This window comes from Ceratotherium simum, chromosome 12, assembly GCF_057802395.1.
Source record: "Ceratotherium simum simum isolate JZ-2026a chromosome 12, ASM5780239v1, whole genome shotgun sequence".
Taxonomy (NCBI): domain Eukaryota; kingdom Metazoa; phylum Chordata; class Mammalia; order Perissodactyla; family Rhinocerotidae; genus Ceratotherium; species Ceratotherium simum.
The window spans coordinates 35,110,701-35,132,500 of NC_141911.1; the positions used below are offsets into that span (position 1 = coordinate 35,110,701).

The window sequence follows — 21,800 nt, forward strand, 5'->3', positions numbered from 1 at the left end:
TAACGGGATTTCTGATACTATTGCCCTTTATTTTTAGTTAGGTTTTTTTTTTTTCATTTCTACTATAATAGGTTTAGAATACAGATAGGAAATACATTTTCTTGTGAGAACTATTGTTTCAGTTATCTTGATACCTTTTTTGAAAATGAATTTTCTAGTATTGTTTTTTCTAAAATATGTTTTATTAAAAGCTATTCAAGGATGAAATAGTTGAAATAGTATTTGTGAGATCATAGTAAGTAGCATCTGATTAATAGTATTTTTTTTCTTGAACTCAAACTATTGGAGATAACTATAGAAACAAATTGAAACTTCAGGTAATTTACCAATTCTACTACGCATCAATGCTATTTTCTTTGTATTTAAAAATGAATAATTAATTCTTTTTATGTAAGTCATGGAAATTATTTCAGCTGACTTTGGAACAAAACTACAGACCATATATTTATCTCATGGTTTCTTCCATCAAAGCATGGAGAAGTGAATTATTGAAAAGATAAAAATAAATTTGTTTGCTTTCTGTCAGAGTTCATATCCACAGCCAACCTTGATAGAAGACCAGAATGATTTAGACAAGTTTGCTTTGGAGATTCATAACATATGCTTGCTGCACAGAATTGAGTTATCTCTGCTCTGGAGAGTAAGTTATTGTAGCAGGAGCTGACAGAGATGAAGATAACTGAGGGAAATTCAATTACCTTTTAGTGTTTTCTTTCTAATAGGATTCTTAATGTGAAAAAGATCCTTAGATGATGCGCCTCTGTTACTTGTGAGATCTGCCTTGATACATACCTATTTCCAGAATACCATGAACTTTCAGTTCCAGGCCTTCATTAAGTATGAAATAGGCAGCTTACTGTTAAGAGTAGTTTTGATTGAAATGGCTTATTTTTACTTGATGTCATTGACGATCTTTATAATCATTGACTACCCTCTGTGGTTTTCTTTAACAAAGTATATATTATTTTGTATGAGGTTATTATTTAATACATTGGGAGTTTTTTTTTCCCTCCCTCTCAAATGACCTCACTGGAAGTATATTGTAGCTTTTAGGTGCTGATATATTTATATCTCTCTGTCTAATTATCATATGCTGAAGCTTGGCAACCTTGTTTAAATGCTGTTAGAATTCTCAAGCTTCTGTTTTCACTTTGCTTTTTCGTTCTGCCTAAACTTTTTGTTAGAATGGTGTCTACTTTCTCACCCGCTTTTACTTTTCAGTGTCTTGCAGGCTGGCTTCTCTCCTTTCCTTTTCATTTCCAATCTCAGAACAGATAAATTCAAAATGTTCTCTTGAGTATCGTTAATGATCTAATTATACTACCCAGTGGCTCTTTTTCATTCCTCATCTCCCTTCATCTCTGCATCATTTGACTTTGATGACCAACACTTCATTTTGAAATTCTTTTTTTTTCTTGACTTTTTTACCTGGTGCTTTTCTGATTAGCTTTTTACTTCTCATGGTTCTCCTTTGTCTTTCTCTCTATTTCTTATTCCTTTTACCAAATGTATAGGTCTTTCACAAGAATATCTCCTTGATACTTTTAACTTTTTGTGCTGTTTTAGCAATCTCATATAATGTCAGCATTATCTAAAACCTCTACATAGAAGACACTAAATATTTTTAAATTTCAAATTTTTGTATTTAATTTCTTCTATAGATAATTAAAAAGAAAAAAATTACAAGGAGGCACATAATGAAAAGTCCCCTTCTACCCTCTTCCAGGATGCCTTCCACCTCCTCACCCTTACGAGAATCCTTGGTTAGTTTCTTGTGAATCCTTTCAGGGTTTCCTTATGCATATATATACAAATAGGAATATATATTCTTATCCCCTTTTCTTTATACAAATGCTAACATATCTATAAAGTTTGATATTTTGCTTTTTAAACTTAATATTATTTTTTGGAGATCTTTTACACTGCCAGTAGCAATGTATGAGTGTCTGTTTGATGAATGTGTTATCAAACTTTTAGACTTTTGTCATTCTCATAGATTGGTAGTCATGTAATTTTTATTTGCATTTCTCAGTGTAGTTTTAACTTGACGTTTCTGTTTTTTATGAGTGAGGTTTCTTATCCTTGAGGCTTTTGTATTTCTCTTCCTGAGAACATATCCTTTGCCTATTCTGTTGGATTGTTCTTTTCTTACTGATTTGTAGAAGCTCTGCATATATTAAGGAATCAACTCTCTGATGTATGTTACAAATATTTTTACCAGTTTGTTTGTTAACTTAGGTATGGTGGATTTTATTTTTGTCCTGTAGAAGTTTTTAAAAAATTTTTTTGTTGTTGAATTTATGAATATTTTCTTTTATGACTTCAGAATTTTTGGTTGGTAGTTGGAAAGGTCTTCTACATGCATAGATTATACATGACTTTCTCCATGTTTCTTCTAGTATTTCTAAAGTTTTATTGTTTTACATTTTAATATTTATTTAGAGTTTATCTTAGGATAAACTGTGATAAGAATCTAACAATTTATTTTATATGACAACCTAGTTTTCCCTATAACAATTACTACATGATCTAAAATTTCCCCTTTGATTTAAGATGCCACTGTTATGATATATTAAATTTCTATATGTTTTGGGGTCTGTTTCTTGATGTTCTATTTTCCTTATTAGTCTGTGTGTGATTCCATGTATTGGTGTCAAACTTTTTAAATTATTGAGGTTTTGTAATGTGTTTAATACTAGTAGGGCTATATTCCTCTTTCCCTTCATTGACTTTTAAAATTTTTTCAGAATTGCTTTGTCTAGTCTTGTTTATCTAATGTTGGGTTCAACTTGTGTGGTTGAAAAAACTATTTTCATTTGATTCTCTTGGGCTTTTCAAGTATGCAATCATATCATTTACAGATATTGTTAGTTTTTCCTTCTTATTTCCAAATTTTATTCCTCTAATTTCTTTTTATTATCTAACTGAATTGGTTTATTCAATTATTATTATTGATTAATAATAATAATCACTATTGGCTGCCAGATTGTGTTTGCTAATGTTTTATTTGTTATTTTACCATTCTATTCTCTATTTCTGTGAGTTCAACTTTTTTTGTTTTTAGATTTCACATATAAGTGAGATCACCAGTGTAGTGTTAAAAAATTGTAGTTGGCATCTTTTTCAAGTTTCTGACTTCAGTAGAGATGCTTTGGTGTTTCCCCAGCAATTATGATATATTCTTTCAGCTAAAGTACATATAATATATAATTTTAATGAAATATTCATTTAGTTCAGTTTTGTTGAGTTTTTTTCTTTTTATTGAAGAATTTTGTTCAATTTTGTCATCCTTAAGTGGAGCAGTAGAGTTGATAATACGCTTTTTAAAATATTAGATATGTTAATATTATGCCAATATAGTTTGATAATATTTTTTTCTTTAATGTGCTGCCAGATTCTGTTTGCTGATATTTTATTTGTGATTTTTGCATTCTTTTCGTTAAGTTAAATTGAGTTGTGGTTGTTTGTAACTTTCCAATCAGTCTTAGGCGCTTGGTAGTTTTTGATATCAGTGTTATACTTGCCTTATACAAAAAATGGGAAATTTTGTGTGTTGTTTTTTTTAAGCTCAGGTACAGTGCTGGTAGAATTGGAATTATCTGCTTCTTAAATATTTGGTTGAATTCCTTTTGATGTAATTATTATAGTGCAGACCTTACCTCTGGTTTCACATTTCCAAAAATGTGCCATATATCTCTACCTAGGTGTCTTCCTGGCCCCTTGTATTCACTTTGTCTAAAACATACGTATATTATTTTCCCTTATAAGTCTTTTATTAGTTTTATTAGTAGTGGCAAAATAGTACAAAGATTGGAAATGTATTCTTTATTCTAGATGGCTACAGACCCTCGAAAAATCTGGAGGTTCTGGTACTGTTGAAGAAGGAAGATTTGGGAGAATAACTCAAAGTTTATGCCATAATCTTATTTTATTTTTTGATTTTTAAAACTTATGTTAAATTTTCATTCGTGTAGTACATGATACTTCACTTGATGTGAATTCATCTTGTTTTTTTTTCATGTAACCAACAGTATTGCAATTATTATGTTATTCTCTTGCATCAAGCCATTTTCACAATATAGAATCAATTCTATATATGAAGTCAATACTGAAATGTTAGTGTATGAAAATAAGTTTTAGTTAAGTATTATCATTATGAAAGAGAAGTTTTATTGTTATCATTGGTAACATAAGTCAGCTGCATATAATAATTTTCATGTATTGATTGGTGCCATTTTAACATATGATAGTCCAATCTAATGCTTATCAACTTATTACAAGTTATACTCTTTCACTTTAAGCAATCATAAGTGATATAAACTCATTGATTTTTGTGCTGCTGCTTGTTTTAATTTATGATTAATTTGGTTGTAGTTGTATAAGATTTATAAGCATATGAAATGCTTCTATATATCTATAATCCAGATAACCCCAAATCTATTTTTATTGGTTTGTTTAGATTGTTATGGAAATAAAAACAACAAAAAAGTGTCTTTTAAAAGTAGAATTCAAGTACATCCTCGAAGGTTAATCTGGGAAACTCTGACTTAAGAAAAAGTTTCACCTAGATCAATGGCTCTTTTTTTTTTTAATTCAAAAAATTTTAAGCTGCAGAATACAAGTGGCCAAAAAAAAAAAAAGAAAAGAAAAAAAAGGTAACAATAAAGAATAGTATAAAGTAAAAAGAAAACACTCTCTGGTATCTTTCCCTTTACCATGCCTCCTAATAATATGGTTTAGCACATAATTTTCAGACGTTTTATTATGAATGTACACTTGATGTATATGTATTTCAGACATAATATACATTTAAACAAAAATGGAGTTATATAAAATGTTCTTTATTTTGGGTCGGTGGTTCTTATGTTTTTATTTGGCTATGGACTCTTTTGAGAATCTGACCTTGGGAAATTCATACAAATATAACCATAAAATTTTACATGTAATTTTTGGACGTTTACAGATTTTGGCTTGAGTGTGTTTTATCTAAGGGTCTGTGTGGTTTGTGTACATTACTTCTCTTATAGCAGTCATGTAGGGGAAATAGAGGCTAACCTTCTTTCATTGTGGTTTGTCTTTGTTATAGATATTATATTTATAGATATAAATTATAGATATATTATTTCAAATTCTGGATTATGTTATTCTCAGAGACCTTGTGAGAGTTACTTGTATCCTTTAAAAATGTTTTGAAATTATTTATGTCTACTGAGGGAAACAAACCTTAGGTATTGACTCCTAAGAAACAGTAGGATCTGTTTCTTATTTTAATTTCAATACCTGCTATAGGCTTAGAACATAGGAAGCAATGAAAGTATCAACTAATATAAGATAGAATATAGGATTAATGAAGGTTTTCATATCCAGCTAACAAAACTTTGGGGACTCAGTCTATTCATGTGAGAGCTAGATCCTTTTAGATTAAGAAAATGTTATTGTCGTATCCTGGTAGAAGCGTAAAGAGAAGTAATAATTATCATGCTTCCTTGCATTGCTTATTAGATTGCCACTGTTTTTTCCTCCTGCTTTATGGAGCTATGATTGACAAATAAATATTGTATATTTAAGGTGCACAACATGACGTTTTTATATATGTATACATTGTGAAATGATTACCACAATCAAGCAAATTAACATATCCATCATCTCACATAGTTACCGTTTTTTTGTGTGTAGTGAGAACACTTGAGAATCTACTCTCTCAGGAAATTTCAAGCATGTAATACATTCTTATTAACTATAGTCACCAAGCTGTACATTAGATATTCAGAACTTATTTATCTTATAACTTAAAGTTTGTACCTTTCGATCAATGTCTTCCCTTTCCCTACCCCTCAGTGTTGGTTACAACCATTCTACTCTCTTACTCTCAGTTCTACTTTTTTGTTTTGTTTTGTTTTTAGATTCCACATGTAAGTGAAATCATGCAGTATTTGTCTTTCTGAGTCAGGCTTATTTCACTTAGCAAAATGTCCTCCAGGTTTATCTATGTTGCCACAAATGGCAGCATTTCCTTTTTCTTTTTCTAAGCTGAATAATATGCCGTTGTATATATATCACATTTTGTTTATCCATTCATCTGTCAATGGATACTATGATTTTCCATATCCTGGCTATTTTGAATAATGCTGCAGTGAACATGGGGGTGCATATAGCTCTTTGAGATAGTGATTTATTTTCTTTGGTTATAAAGAACTGGAGTTGCTGGATCATGTAGTAGTTCTATTTTTTGAGGAGCCTCCATACTGTTTTCCATAGTGGCTGAACCAATTTACATTCCCACCAATAGTACGTAAGAGTTTCCTTTTCTCCACACCCTCCCCAGCACTTGGTATTTCTTGTCTTTTTGATAATAGCCATTCTGACAAGTGTGAGGTGATATCTCATTGTGGTTTTGATTTGCATTTCCCTATTTATTAGTGATTTGTGCATCTTTTCCTGTACCTGTTGGCCATTTGTATATCTTCTTTTGAAAAATATCTATTCAGGTCCTTTGCCCATTTTGTTTATCAGATTATTTATTTTTTTGCTATTAAGTTGTATGTGTTCCTTATATATTTTGGATATTAACCCCTTATCGGGTATGTGGTTTGCAGATATTTTCTTCCATTCTGTAGGTTGCCTTTTCATTTTGTTGATTGTTTCCTTTGCTTTGTAGAAACTTTTTAGTTTCATGTAATCCCACTTGTTTGTTTTTGCTTTAGTTGCATGTGCTTTTGGTGTCAAATCCAAAAAAATCATTGCCAAGACCAGTGCCAAAGAGCTTTTCCCATATGTTTTCTTCTGGGAGTTTTATCGTTTTAGGTCTTATGTATAAGTTTTTAATCCATTTTGAGTTGATTTTTGTGTATGGTGTAAGATAAGGATCCAATTTTATTCTTTTACATGTGGATATCCAGTTTGCCACTGTTTTTCTTAACTATCATTTAATAATGTAGAAAGTCAGAAAATTTAAATCTCTGTGGTAATTATTTGCTGAACTTATGGTGGTTGAGATTCAGACCTTGTACAATACTTAGATTTTCCAAGAGTGGAGTTGCATTTTGATATGATGAATAAAAATCTTTTAAATAGCCTACAATCTACTTTCTCTTTTGCTGAACAGGTTTTTATTTTGTAGCTTTTATTTTATTAGACTTAAGAGCATTAATTTAAAATATTTAATTACATGTGAACTGTAAAACTGTTATCACCGTCTGCAGTGTATGATAGAAAACATGGATTTGGGATTTATCAGAACTAGGTTTCAGTCTTGGTTCCACCACTAATGAACGATGTAGTGTTGGACAAGATACTTAACTTCATTTCTTTGTAATATGGGGGTCCTTAAAGGTCAGTAAGTCTAGCCCCAAATCTGGAGCTTATGTTTTGTTTAGTCTAGCCCAAAAGATGAGTAGTAAATAGCTGTATTAGGTAATAGTGTATCACCTATGTAATAATATTGAAATTTTCTTTCATTCACCTTTGTAGAAGATTTTTGAAACTAAGCCTTAATCGTATGTTCTTTCTGTTTATTTTACTCTTTTCCACTGATTATATATTTCGTCCTATGTGCATGTAAAATTGGTAGAGTGCAAAGTAAGTCTGGTCTATTTAAACATTAGTTGAATGACAAACTTTTTTCCACCTTTGTCCAGTTCTTTACTTTGATTCCCTTTAGTGAATTGAATTCTCCATTTTGTCTTTCATTTAGTGGTTGAAATACAGTGCAAATGAAATATTATGATACTGTGCTTTTTCTTGACTTTTAAAGCAAACTTTAACTTTGAGACAGTGCAAAGTATTTTTAAGTGAACCTGCCATTTATGCTTTCCTATTTGTCTTCTTCATTCTTCTTCCTCTTTTTATTTTGTCCTTCTTTTTTTTCCTTATACTCTTTGCTCCTATTTGACCATCTCATCTTAAAAAGTGAGAGAGAGATGGTCAAAGTTAAAGATAACTCTTTTGAAGCTAAGAATTTAGATACCATTCTGTTTCCCATGATGATTCTGCATTAGTGATTAATGCACCCCATTGTCTTGCCACATTCCTTTCGTGTTGTACACTTTGCATAATCAATTTTGTCATTTCATGAAGAGATGATTGATTAATAGATCTTGAGTCATAGCTTAATAGCAAAGCATTAGAATGACAATTCTCTTCTCAGCTTTGGTATTTACTTCTATTATGGTTTTGGTTATCTTTTTTAACCTCTTTATACATATTTCTTCTTCTATAGGATAGGAACAGTGAAATGATAAGCTTGACTATATCTATCTATCTATCTATCTATCTATCTGTCTATTTTTTTTCGTGAGGAAGATCAGCCCTGAGCTAACATCTGCCAGTCCTCCTCTTTTTGCTGAGGAAGACTGGCCCTGGGCTAACATCCATGCCCATCTTCCTCCACTTTATATGGAATCCCGCCACAGCATGGCTTGCCAAGCAGTGCATCGGTGCGCGCCTGGGATCTGAACCAGCGAACCTTGCGCCGCTGCAGGGGAGCGCGCGCACTTAACCACATGCGCCACCGGGCCGGCCCCAATATATATATTTCTAATTGTAGCTTTTCTGTCATTGTTATTTTCTTTACCTTAGATAAAAATGATGTTGATAAGTAATCATGAAAGTGATAGAATACTGCCATAGTTAACTATAGGAGTATTCTAGTCCTTTTAAATGTCCAAATCACTATAGTTTGAGCACCCTATCAATGAGACCACATGATTCCTATGGTGCAGTTTAGCATAGCTTTGATTTTCCAGTCGGATAACCTTGTGCATTAATCTTGGCTCTGTCATTTACTAGTTATTGAGCTAAGACACCATTGCCTCATCTTAAAATCAGGATAATAATGATCCTTACCTAGAGTAATTTTGGGAAGAGTAAATGGGATTTGATAAATGTAAAGTGCCTGTTACTGTAACTCCATATTAAGAGTTCAATAATGGAGCTATAACTTTTACTATAAAAGGGAGAGCATTTTTCTATTCTAAGTAATCTCTGAGAATATCCAAGGAATGCTTACATATCCCACCATTCATCTGGAACTCTCACTTCTGCCGTAGGGCCTTGATCCAGGCTCCTGCTGTGTCAGAGCTCTGGAAGCTATGTCTTACTATCACACAAGTGGCTTTTCCTGGAAGTAGCTGTTTTTTCTTTATCCCATTGCCCAAAACATGAACATAGACTTCTGCTTTTCTCGTTTGTGGGCCTAGCACTGATAGAAGTGCATCACAGTGCAGGAAAGGAAAATAAAAATCAATATTATTGCATCTCTTAGAATTCATAGGCCATGCTCCTACATAGGAGATTTGTCTTGACCCTTTCTTGACCTCTTTCTCTCAAGCCCTTGTCCCTTTGCCATGTTGCAGAGGCTAGTTCAGCTCCTCCACATAGGGGGCTCCTTGGACCACATTTTTTCTTCTTATGGTCCAGGCGCACCTGCCTCCAGCCTTAGGGATAAAAATATTGTTTCTTCCCAGGTTCATTATTTTTCCTGCCTCAGGTTGATTGGCAATGAGACCATCAAATTCTCTAAGGGATATTCTCAGCCCAATTTACCATATATATTCTGGTATCTGTTCCATACCTGAGCTATGCAATCATAATATTTCTCAGTATATTTCTAAAGTCTGGTGTATTCATTCTGGAATGCACTATTTTTAGAGATTCTTCCAGGATGTGTTTTAACTTGTCTCACTTTCTATTTTAGCTTCTTGATAATGGCCAGATTAAAAGCTGGGCTCACAACATTTCCTGCTCTAAGTCTTCTATGGGTAACTTTCGGACAGACCATATACATACTTATTCACGGCACATGTATACACATACATATAAAAAAAATCATAATTTTTAGAATTATTTGTGAAATTTAAAGAAACTATCGTTGTTGGGGCAAAGGAAGAGAGGTGATGTTTCTGCCTGTGTTTGAAAATTGTAAGTGATGCTCATTTAGCTTCAAATAACAAAGCTATGTTACTGGGCACTCCATTAAAGATGAGAAGCTAGAAAAAAGCAAAGGAACTATAGCATAGTTAAAATTAAACTTATATCTGTGAGCAGTGCTGATCAAATTATATCCAAACTGAAAAATGTTTTTTTTTCATTATCTTCTCAGTATATTCTAATAATATAAAGTATATTCTTGGTAGAAAACTGGACCTCTTAATGGTATTGAAAAATCTCTTCCTGAAAATCTCTTTTTGAAAAAATTCAGAAAAGTTCTGAATATATTCCTCATAGATATATCAAGCCTCTGTTCAAGCTTTCAATTTATGAAATATCTTGGTTATCTTAACAGTTTACAAAATTATGTGTTAGTAAAAACATTGCTGTTTCTTAATGAATTGTAAAGTAAAGGTAGATAAGAAACTAAGCTAATTTAAAATCTTTGTAGTGCATTTCATACAACAATTATCACTTAGCATTTGGTCGTATGAAATTAGAATATTGGCTTTGTTATTTATGGTTTATTAGTATAAAGTAAAGCTCTGAATATAAGATCAAATATTTTATCATAGAAAGCAAGATGGCAGTACTTGAGTTGATAAAAATAGTTTCCTTCTATTTATCTGTTATACTAGCGCTACTTAAATGTGGTCTGTTGACCAAACTGCTTGTTACTAGTCCACAAAGAGATAAGTACAGAAATTGAATAAGTATTTCGAAACTTTTATAGCTTGAATGTCTGGCTATGTCAGATTATTTCAAAAAGCATCAGTTTTCAGTGTATTTCAAAAAGTAAAAACCAAAACTAGTTCTTCATCACAGATAGTTTGAGAAGCAGTACCTAAAAGCCAGTTGATATTCAGATGTGTTATTTTGAATTAGTCTACGTTAGTAGTACATTTGGATAAGAATTAAAGAAGTTGTAGCAATATAAAATATTCAGATAAGCAAAGTAAATGTAGTTTATTTATATGTTAAGTGATTTATATAAACCTTTGAGCAATAATATTTTTGTGAAGGAAATGGGTAAAAATACATTAGGTATCCACAGAAAATATAAACAAGTATATATCAGAGTATTTAAAAAGGGAGGGCTTTGGTAATTACGTGTCTTATTCTAGTATTCTTATCTTTGCTTTTCAAAAAGGTATTTATTTAAGCTTCTCTTATTTTTTTTGCCTCTTTATTATGCTATAATTTATTTTTTCTATCTTAAATGAGCCCTTTGTTCTTGGTGAACAGTTAGCCTTTAATTTCTCTGTGAAACTCTCCCTGGTTCTGCATACGGATGGTCCTGGACTTATGGTGGTTCAACTTATGACTTTTTTACTTTATGATGGAATGATATTTTGACTTTATGATGGTGTGAAAATTATATGTATTCAGTAGAAACTGTAGTTAGAATTTTGAATTTTGTTCTTTTCCTGGGCTAGCGATATGTGGTTCATAAATATAATTGTTTGGGTTTAACCCTATCCTTTGCTTAATTTCCATGTTAATTTTATTGATCACAGATACTAACCACATTTTACTTTATTAACCAAACTGATGTATGATGTATGCAAGCATTGTTGAACAAATCAGCTTGTCTTTTTGGAAGATGTTTTGGTATTTACCTAAGAATTTTGTGATTTTTATTGTTAATAAATAACTCTAATAAAGTAATGAAGTAATATAAACATAATGCTATGTGTGGATTTGATACACAAGTGGAAACTATAGCCCTCTTCTTAATGTTGTCTTAGTTTTACAGAAACCATATAAAAGTATTTTGGAACAAGTTTTTTATTATCAAAAGTCTAAAGTAAAAAATTAGAACCTATATTAATCTTCAGATTATTTTAAAATATTGTTTGAGGACTGCAGTTTGCAGAGATAAGAACCCAACAGATTGTATCCAGTCCATTAAAACAATAAGAAATGGAAGAGATACTTTGATAAGTGTTCTGCCTGTTTTAACCTTGAATGCTATTATCGGGGGGATGATACTATATCTGTTTCATTGGCTTAGGCTTTTTCATTGCTGAGAGAATCAATACTTTGAGGCGTCCGATGACAGAAGAATCACTTCAGAATTAAAGGTGGCTGTCACACATTGTCATTGGTTGACTTTTGTTTGCTGTTGAGGTTTTAAGCTTTCATTTTTCTAAGTCTTTTTCAGGAGTCTTTGTAAGATTTCTGTGGATAATTTTTTTTTTTTTGATTAGACTTTAAATCTTAGTTAAAGGATCAAGTGCAAAGACTTCCAAAAGTGAAATATTGAAAAGGTTCTTAATTTGTTGTCCCTTAGGTGATTTCACTTTTAAATGGTTTCCAATGAGACAAGTAATTTATAGTGTAAGTGATTTTGAGACAAATTGGGAAGTAAGGCAGTACACTTAAACGTGTTTACTAGAAGATATATTTAGTTAACTAAAAATGTAATACCGTGTTTGTAGCCATGAAAAAGAAAGAAGGTAGAACTATATGTCCTGACATGGAAATGATGTTTAATTCGATTCCATTTATATAGGAATTGCATCTTACTGTTAACAGTCACTACCCCTGTAGAAAACAACTGGCCAAACGGAGAAGGTGGGAGAAAGAACTTCCTTTTTATTTCATATAAATCATTACTTTTTGATTTGTTTTTGAAAGCAAGTATATGTTTCTTTAAAAAAAGTTTAAAACAAAATTTGTAAAACCAATACACTTCAATTAACATTAAATATTACTAAAAAGCCTCTATAATATTTTTAAGATTTTAGCCTTGAAAAGGCTAGTGTTGAAAGCAATACTACTCAGTAATAAAAAGAAACAAATGAGTGATACATACAACAGTGTGGATGAATATCAAAAACTTTATGCTGACCAAAAGAATCCAGACATTAGAGTACCTAGCACATAATTCCACATTTACATGAAGTTGTATAACATGCAACACTATCTATAATCTGTTAGTCATAAAACATACTGAAACTTAACTCTAGAAACAATGTGTATTTAACTTTATTGATTTACCTTCTTTTCTTGGTACTAAAAGGAAATCATTGTGAGAAGCCCTCTATATATGCCTATCCAGGCACAATCCCTTTTTGCTTTATTAAACTAAACATTATTCTGATTTTATGGAATGACTTATTCGCTTTGGTTTTTTTTTCAATATTTAAGTGTGTTTCTTTTAGCATTGTAATTTCTTTACCAATTTTGAACTTTATATAAGTGGAATCATAAAGTGTGTGTTTTGACCTGGCATTTTTAGTTCAACATTATGTTTGTGCAATTCATTTAGTTTGTTACATTTTCCTATTTCATTTTCAATGCTGTGTAATATACCATTACATGAGTAGACCATTAGTTTTTCATAATCTCTTCTACTGTTGATTGGCAATTAGGTTGTTTCCATTTCTTAACTGTTATAATAATGCTGCTTTGACCATTTTACAAGTCTTACATGCTCATGCATTTCTGTAGGGTGGACTTACTTGACTATAGTATTGATGTTTTCAATTTTAATAGATATTGCCACATTGTCTTGCAAAAGAGTGTACCACTCCCAACATCAGTAAATAGCTGTTCCCATTATTCTACTTTCTCATCAACAGGTGATCGGTGCTTTTTATTTTAGCATTCTGGTAATTGTGTAGTGGTACTTCATTGTGTTTTTATTTTGGATTTTATTTACAAATGAAGCTGTTCATCTTTTCTCCTGCTTGTATATATTATTTATTTTTTACTTTTGTGAAGCACCTGTTTGTCTCTTATCTAGTTTCTTATTCGTTATCTGTCTTTTCCTTATTGATTTATAGAGATTATTTACCTATTTGGTATATGAGCTCATTTTTTTTTGATATGAGTATTTTAACTACTTTCTTCCTTTTCAGTGCCTTGCCTATTCACTTTTTAAAAACTTAAAGTTTATTTATTGAAGTATAGTTTATATATAATAAAATACACCGATTTTAAGCATACAGTTTGATGAGTTTTGACAAGTATATACACTTGTCTAACTGTTAATTACCAAGATATAAAAGTTTCTATCATCTCAGAGAATTCTCTTGTGATTTACTGTATTCATTTCCTCTCTACATACATAGACCCAACCCCAGGCAACTGCTCATCTAGTTTCTATTATAGATAGTTTTGCATGTTATACAACTTCATGTAAATGTGGAATTATGTAGTAGGTACTCTAACGTCTGGATTCTTTTGGTCAGCATAAAGTTTTTGATATTCATCCACACTGTTGTGTGTATCACTCATTTGTTTCTTTTTATTACTGAGTAGTATTGCTTTGTTTATAGATTCATCTACAGGTGGATATCGGGTCATTTTCCAGTATTTGGCTCTGATGATTAAAAGCACTATGGGTATTTTCATACGTATATTTTTGTGGAAATATGTTCTTATTCATTTTGAGGAAATGCCTAGGAGTGGAATTGCTAGGTGCTGTCGTAAGTATATATTTAAGCTTACAAGAAACTGCCACAGTTTTCTAACATAGTTGTAGATTTTACACTCCAGCCAGCTAGGTAGGTATGAGAGTTCCATTTGCTCCACATTCTTGTCAATATTTGATATTGTCAGTATTTAATTTCAGCCCTTCTAGTGGGTATGTAGTGATAGCTTATTGTGGTTTTTATTTCAGTTTCCCTACTGACTAAACGTCTCATGTACTTATTAGTCATTTGTATATCCTTTGTGAAATTTTTTTTCACATCCTTTGCCTATTTTAAATTGGTTTGTCTTATTGAGTTGTAAGACTTCTTGATATATCCTGTAAGGAAATTATTTGTTAGTTATGTGTATGGTGAATATTTTTTCCTAACTTGTCTCTTTCCTTTTCATTTTCTAAATGGTACCTTTTAAAGAGAAGATTTTATAAATTTTGATGTAGTCTAATTTATCAACTTTTTTATGGTTATGATTTTCTTTTATGGTTCCTTTTATGGTTTTCAGTCTAAGAATTCCAGTCTAAGAATTCTCTGCCTATCCCAAGGTCATCAGATTTTCTGCTATGTTTTCTTCTAGAAGTATTATAGTTTTAACTTTTGTGTACAAGTCTTTGATTCATTTTGAATTAACCATTTTGTGTGTAGTATGAGGCACAGACAAGTTTTTTTCCTGTAGCTGTCCAGATGTTTCAGCACAAGTTGTTGAAAAGATATTCTTTCTTCATTTAATAACCTAAACTCTCTTGATTTCTAATTTTGTAGTTTGCTTCAAAGAACATAAAATCTTACAATTTTTCTTTTGTAACATTGTTTTGCTATTATTTTCTTCATATGTATTTTAGAATCAACTTGTCAATATCCATAGGAAAACCTGCTAAATTTTTAATTAAGATTGTGTTGAATCTATAAAATCTATTTGAAGAGAGTAGATATTTTAACAATACTGAATTTTTAAAATGTATAAACATTGTATATTTCTTCACTTATTTTTGTCTTCTTTAATTTCTTATAGCAATATTTTGTAGTTCACATTGTACAGATTTGTGTATATGTATATTTTTTTTTGTGTGAGGAAGATTAGTCCTGAGCTAACATTGGTTGCCAATCCTCCTCCTTTTGCTGAGGAAGATTGGCCCTGGGCCAACATCTGTCCCTATCCTCCTCCACTCTATATGGGACGCTGCCACAGCATGGCTTGATAAGTGGTGCACAGGTCGGCGCTCAGGATTCGAGCCTGGGAACCTTGGACTGCTGATGTGGAGCGCCCGAACCCAACCACTATGCCTCCTGAAGTATTTCATGTTTTTAATGCTGTTGTACATGGTATTATTTCTTTGTTTTCATTTCCCAGTTGGTTATTGCCCTTTATATAGAAATACAATTAATTTTTAGTATATTGATCTTGTATCCAAGAAACTTGTCCAACTTACTTATAAGTCTATTAGTTGTTTCCTAGTACCCTTAGGATTATTACATACATGGACATGTCTACAAATGAAGACTGTTTTACTCCTTCCTTTCCGAACTGTATTTTTATTTCTTCTTTTTGCCTTATTGCACTGGTTAGGACTTCTGTTACAGTATTGAATGGAAGTCATGAGAAAGGATATACTTTTTTTTATCCCTAATTTTAGTTCAATGATTTTCACAGATGCCCTTCCTAAGGTTTAGGAAGTCTCTTTCTATTCCTAGTTTATGGAGTTGTTTTGTTTTCTTTTTTTTTGTTATAAGAGGGTTTTGAATGATATAAAATGCTTTTTTTTTTTAAAACAAAATATATTCAGGTGATGTTTTTCTCCTTTTTTTCTGTTATATGGTAAATTATACTGATTGTTGTTCAAATATTAAATCAACTTTGCATTCCATGGATAAATTCCACTTCATCATGATGTATAGAATCCATTTGCTATATAGCTGAACGCTAGTATTTTGTTAAGGATTTTTGTGTTTATTTACACAAATTATATTAGTTTTTAGTTTTCTATTCCTGTAATCTAAAATTAGTTGCAATGATTTCCTTAGCCTTTATCATCTGAAGGAAAGGAAGATTTGTGTTATTTCTTCCTTAAATATTTAATATTTTCTTATTTAACATTTAAAGCTATAAATCTTCCTTTAAATGCTGCTCTAGCTGATTCCCACAAATTTTTCTAATTTTCCTTGGGATTTTATCTTTGATCCATAAGTTATTTGGAGATGAATTGTTTAATTTCCAATTATTTTTTTCACTCTGTATATTCAGCCAAAGAATCAAAAGGACTTCTAGATTTCTGTGTCTCTTTTTCTGCATAACTTGCTCTTCTCTAGTAGTTTGTTCTTCAAATTCCCATCTTACCTTCTAAATAGACATCTTTAAACTTGTTTCACATGTAAAAGCTATAGGAGAAATATATTTCCTGGTCCTTGAAAATGTCTTGAGGATATTTGAGGAGTAACATATAATCTGAGTGTATCTGGCTTATAGGATGCATAGGCAGGCATGTTGAAAGATAATATACCACGTTACTGAATTATAGAAGGCCACAAGGTCTAGCTAGTAAAATGTGGTCCTAATTGTTCAATATTTTAGACAATCATGTACTTTTTTGATGTTGGGGTATATAAATATATCTGTGCTCTACCAAAATAAATTCTTCTAGAAATAATTCTGGGACTGTTCATAAGAAGACGATTAGAAGATTATTTCAAGAGCTGAATTATGAACTAATAAAGTTCTGTATTAGGGTAGTGGTAATAGTGATTAAAAGATTTTGCTAAAGAGGAATGATGGGATATGAAGTGAGAGAAATTGAGAAGTCACAGATGACAGAAATAGAAAAGCTTACCCTTTCAAGTGTAATAGCATGTTTGGGATAAAGTTGGTAGGTTCAGTTTTGTACATTTTAAATTTTAAGTGCTCATTGGATTATTAGAGTTTACCCCAGTGTTAGAAATGTGGACTCAGAGTTTAGGAAAACAGTTGAGTCAGATGTGAAAAATTTAAAAGCTAGATCTAAATTGTTAATAGTGGATTATGTGGGAGTCGATGATATTGCCAAAAGACATTTGACAAAGCCTTGAGAAAATGCGAGCATTTCATAATGGGGAATAATGAAGGAAAACGTTTGACCACCAAGAAGGGTGATCAGAGTGATGACAGGAGGATATTAGAGGAAGGTGCTTAATTTTAAGTTTACTCCTCTCTGAGCTTTCATGCGAAGGACAAATAGTATAGTTAGGTACAGACATAGCCTCTGGAAGGAAAGACTAAATGTGATATTGTCTTTATTTCTTCATTTATATTTAAAGAGCTAGAATAGTCACTTGAATTATAAATGGCCAGTCTGAATTGTTTCTCTCTTCAGTTGTTACTTTGTTTTCCCTGCAAGTAAGTGAATTTGTTTCAAGAATTAGGTTTATTTATCTTATATTTAATATGTTAATTCTATGATAATAAATCTTAGATTTCTTTAGCAATAATCAAATACATTTGAACTGTTAGTTTCCAAGATGCTTATTTCTTTTCTTTTCAGATTCAGATATTTTTGTGGTCATTGTTGTGTTGTCATATTACCCAGTTTATGTGTTGCTTAAAATAGGAAAACAGAAAAGTTGATGTAGAGTAAAATTGAATGAAAGTATTAGACCTGTCCCTTGATTTTATTGATAGATGGTACATTTGGGGTAGAGTCTCTTGGGGTTGGAGTCTCACTCAAACTTCAAACATAAGCACACACATATATACAAATATATACCCCATCAATTGAGTAACATGTATTTGATCTTGAAGCAAATATTCCTCATCTGTACTTGACTTTGAATGATATGTCATACGTAGAATATATTATTGGTTTTTAATAAGAATGTGTTCAAATTACATTTAAAGGTATTTTTAAAAATAGATACAAGTTCATTGTGTCTTTACAAAACATTCTTGTTTGGTTTCCTTTTATCATGTTTTAAGGTCAGATGTGACTCTAATGTTCCACAATGAGACAGAGATTGATAATCAGGAAAGCATAGCCCTTTAATGTGATTTATATCTATAGATTTTATGTCAGATATGAAAAGTTGCTGTTTAAATTGTAAAGGAGGATCCATTAAAGTATACTTTAGACCATTTTATTATTTAGCTTACCTTGGACTCTTTTTTTTAGAATTATGCCTTTTCAAGCAAACTTTGATAGCTTACCAAATATTTAGAAAATATAATTTGATAAAGTTAAATTACTCTAATATTAATAAAAGAGAGAAATAATAGGCTATTACATAATTTTTTTGGTACTTTTAGTACTGTTTAATATGAAGGTGTGTTGTATTTCGGGGAGTATAGAAGCTAATGATTTTCTGATTTCCATCAATAATTTTAATTTTTTCTTATCAAATGAGGTTATACAAGGGCAGATTATGGATAAAGTAGGGAATGTTGAAGGTATAAAAATTCCACAAATGTCTGCCATTTTCAGTTCCTGTTTGTTTCAGTGTATAGTTGGGTTAGATATGCATTTTAAGGTTTTTTTTACATATTTTTATAGTATTAATAGGTGTTTCTTTTTCCTATCCAAGTCACTGTGTGCCCAGTACTCTGCGGACAAACGAGAAGATGAGAAGATGTGTGATCATTTGATAAGAGCAGCTAAATATCGAGACCATGTGACAGCAACTCAACTAGTCCAGAAAATTATCAACATTCTCACAGACAAGCATGGAGCCTGGGGAAATTCTGCAGTGAGGTAAAGGGATACCTTTAGAATTTGGCCACTGATTTTCTATAGAAGGCCTAGGTTTAGATAAATGGCTTTGGATATGATCAAGGCCACAGGAAGAACAGAGTAATTGAATTTTGTATTTTATCATCTACTATGAATTTAAAGCAAAGGGGAAGTAGAAAATCAGTGTGGGTACAGTTATGGATCTTCATAGATATTTCAGTTCCCTCAGCTACTTCTAAAAGAATATTTGCTTATATATTTATTCATTTTGAAGTGAATTGTTAAGGGAAGTAGTTAATGTAAACTATTTTATTAGCTACACTTATATCTGAAGTTATACAAATACAATATTTTAAGAAACTATTCCCTAAACACTTTTACATTTTTAACATATACACTTGAAAACATGTGTTGTTTTCTTGAATTGCATTGCAAATTGCAGGACTATGGTGATAAAAATGGTTAAATGCCTTCTTTAAAATTTTATTTGCTGTATCTACCTCCTTTAAGATTACCAAACTGAAAGTGCTATTTTTGATTCTATTTCTAGAAACAAAATAATTAAATTACCTTCTAGGACTAAGGAGCTTAGACTAATTGTAAAATTTAGTCTCCTTGGAATATTTTATGCAATAAATCTTAGAAACATGTTTTGACTCACCTAAAGTAATGTTAATGAAACAGTTCTGTATTTTCCTATTAGAAAGAGATATTTTTTAAATCCTCATTTCTGCATAACTTTTTCTAGAAGACAACAAAAAAATAGTAAATTATTTGTATATTACATATAAGTGTAATTGGTTTCCACTTGTGTCTTGAGCAGCTTATGTGTCTAGCAAACATTTAAGTCTAGTTGTAGAAATTTTCCGGTAAATAGAAAATTTTAATTTTTTTAAAGCTGAATTTTAAACTGAGTTGAAAGTTACTTGTTATGGGATGTTTTTGTTTTGAGTACAAGTATTCACTAATATAGAGTAGATATATCTCATGCTGCTTATTATAAAGACTACTTAAATGAAATGAATTATATTTCTGGGCATATCATTTTTGGTGTTCAGAGGAAGGAATGTAGGTCAAGGACTGGACTCGAGGGCAAAAGGACAGAACAAAGGCAGGAACCGTGTTTGTTTGTTTTAATTCTGATCCAACTGATCTCAGCTGTAAGAGTGGTCATGGAAATGACATGAATGACTGGGTCAAAGTTCTCTCGTGCCTTATCATGCAACGTCTAAAAGACTGTGGATGTGTGTTTGGTGCAGGGAGCTGTATTATTGAGAGTTTCAGAGTTTCAAGATATGTACGTTAATGTTACAGATTTGATGTAGTCATTTTGACATCAGGTACTGAGTAAATTAGGATATTACTTTGACATACAGTGCCTGGCACATATTGAGAACTCAATATGTATTTGTTGAATTTTTTTAGAAAGTTTTTTTTTTTTTTACCTAAAAGGTGTTTTACAATTTTAAAATTGAAAACTTTTAGGTAATGTATGCCAAGTGTGTCAATTCTTTCTGATGATAGCTGTACCTTTGTATAGCACAGTACACCTGTGCTATCAACATGAAAGTATTGTTTTTCTGAAGTGATTTTGGTGTGATAAAGTATCTTGGAGAACTAAATGGACTGTGAAATGTATTTATGTAGAAATAATTACTGTTTCTGTAATAGAATTGTTCAAAGGCATCAACTCTATTATCCTATATAGCCAGAAAAATTGAAGTAAATTCTGAAATTTTAATATTTTCAAAAATCCACATAAAATGTTTATTACTTTTTTTTCTCCCAAATCAAAATAGCTGTCAAACTGTTGGCTGTTAAATGTGTGCATTTTTAATTAACAGCAACAACAAAGGATGTCTCATCAAGAGGAAAACTAATATTAGTGAATTGATATTTTTCTCTCTGTAAATCTCATGACTTACTTAGATTTGATTAAAAATAATCTTGTAGCAAAGCACATTGCCTCCATACTGATACTTCCTTTGTCATTATATTTAGTTCTGTGTCACATTCAACTGTTACTTATTTAGAACACCTGGTTGCTTCCTAAAGCCTTTAATACAATTGCCTTAAAATAGTTTTTTTCAATATTAATTCCAATTAAAGTGAATTTGCTCCTTTTTAGGTAACTATGTAAGAAAATGTAGTTGATAAAATGTATACTGGCTCACCATTCTTTGACAGTGGTTAACTATTCCCTGATTTTCCTTGTGTGAGGCTTGCATAATCAGCTTGTAAATTATGGACATGGTTGTAATAAATGAGACGAACACAGTGTACTTTATTCTTCACTTAGCATAATTCTAGAAAACATAAATGGCATTAGAGAGAAATCAGAGTCATACTGTAGCTGTAATGCATTTAACCATCCTAAGTCTGTTAAAAGAAATATGCACAATGAGCAAAATTCTACTAAAGAGGATTAAATTATTTTAATTTCTTTGTGTTTTATCTAAAGAATTATAGTAACATTTTGTCTTGTAAATTCAATCATATTAGAATATTTAGAAATTTCATTTGTGGCATTTTTTATTTTGACCCTCCTTTGGAATCCACATAATTTGCTTGTAGCCATGGCTATGTAGGCCTAATACTTTCCCATTAATGTCATTTATTTTGTTTCACTATTGATGGCTTTTCTAATGCCACACGATCAGTGGGCTGCATTGCTGGCAGCTGGCCTGGGATCGGCAGTGGTTTTAATAAATCACAATCAGACCCATGCCATTACATCAATATTTTT

At 31.3% G+C, this 21,800-nt stretch overlaps 1 protein-coding gene across 6 annotated transcripts in view; it reads left to right on the plus strand.

Annotated features, from left to right (window-relative positions):
• Positions 1–21,800, plus strand: part of LRBA (LPS responsive beige-like anchor protein) — a 718,950-nt gene that overhangs the window by 305,635 nt on the left and 391,515 nt on the right. For all 6 annotated transcript variants that reach the window (XM_087437546.1, XM_087437548.1, XM_087437549.1 and 3 more), the window contains exon 37: positions 18,909–19,075. In XM_087437546.1, coding sequence (XP_087293672.1) covers positions 18,909–19,075 — 167 coding nt within the window. The remainder of the gene's footprint in view (positions 1–18,908; positions 19,076–21,800) is intronic.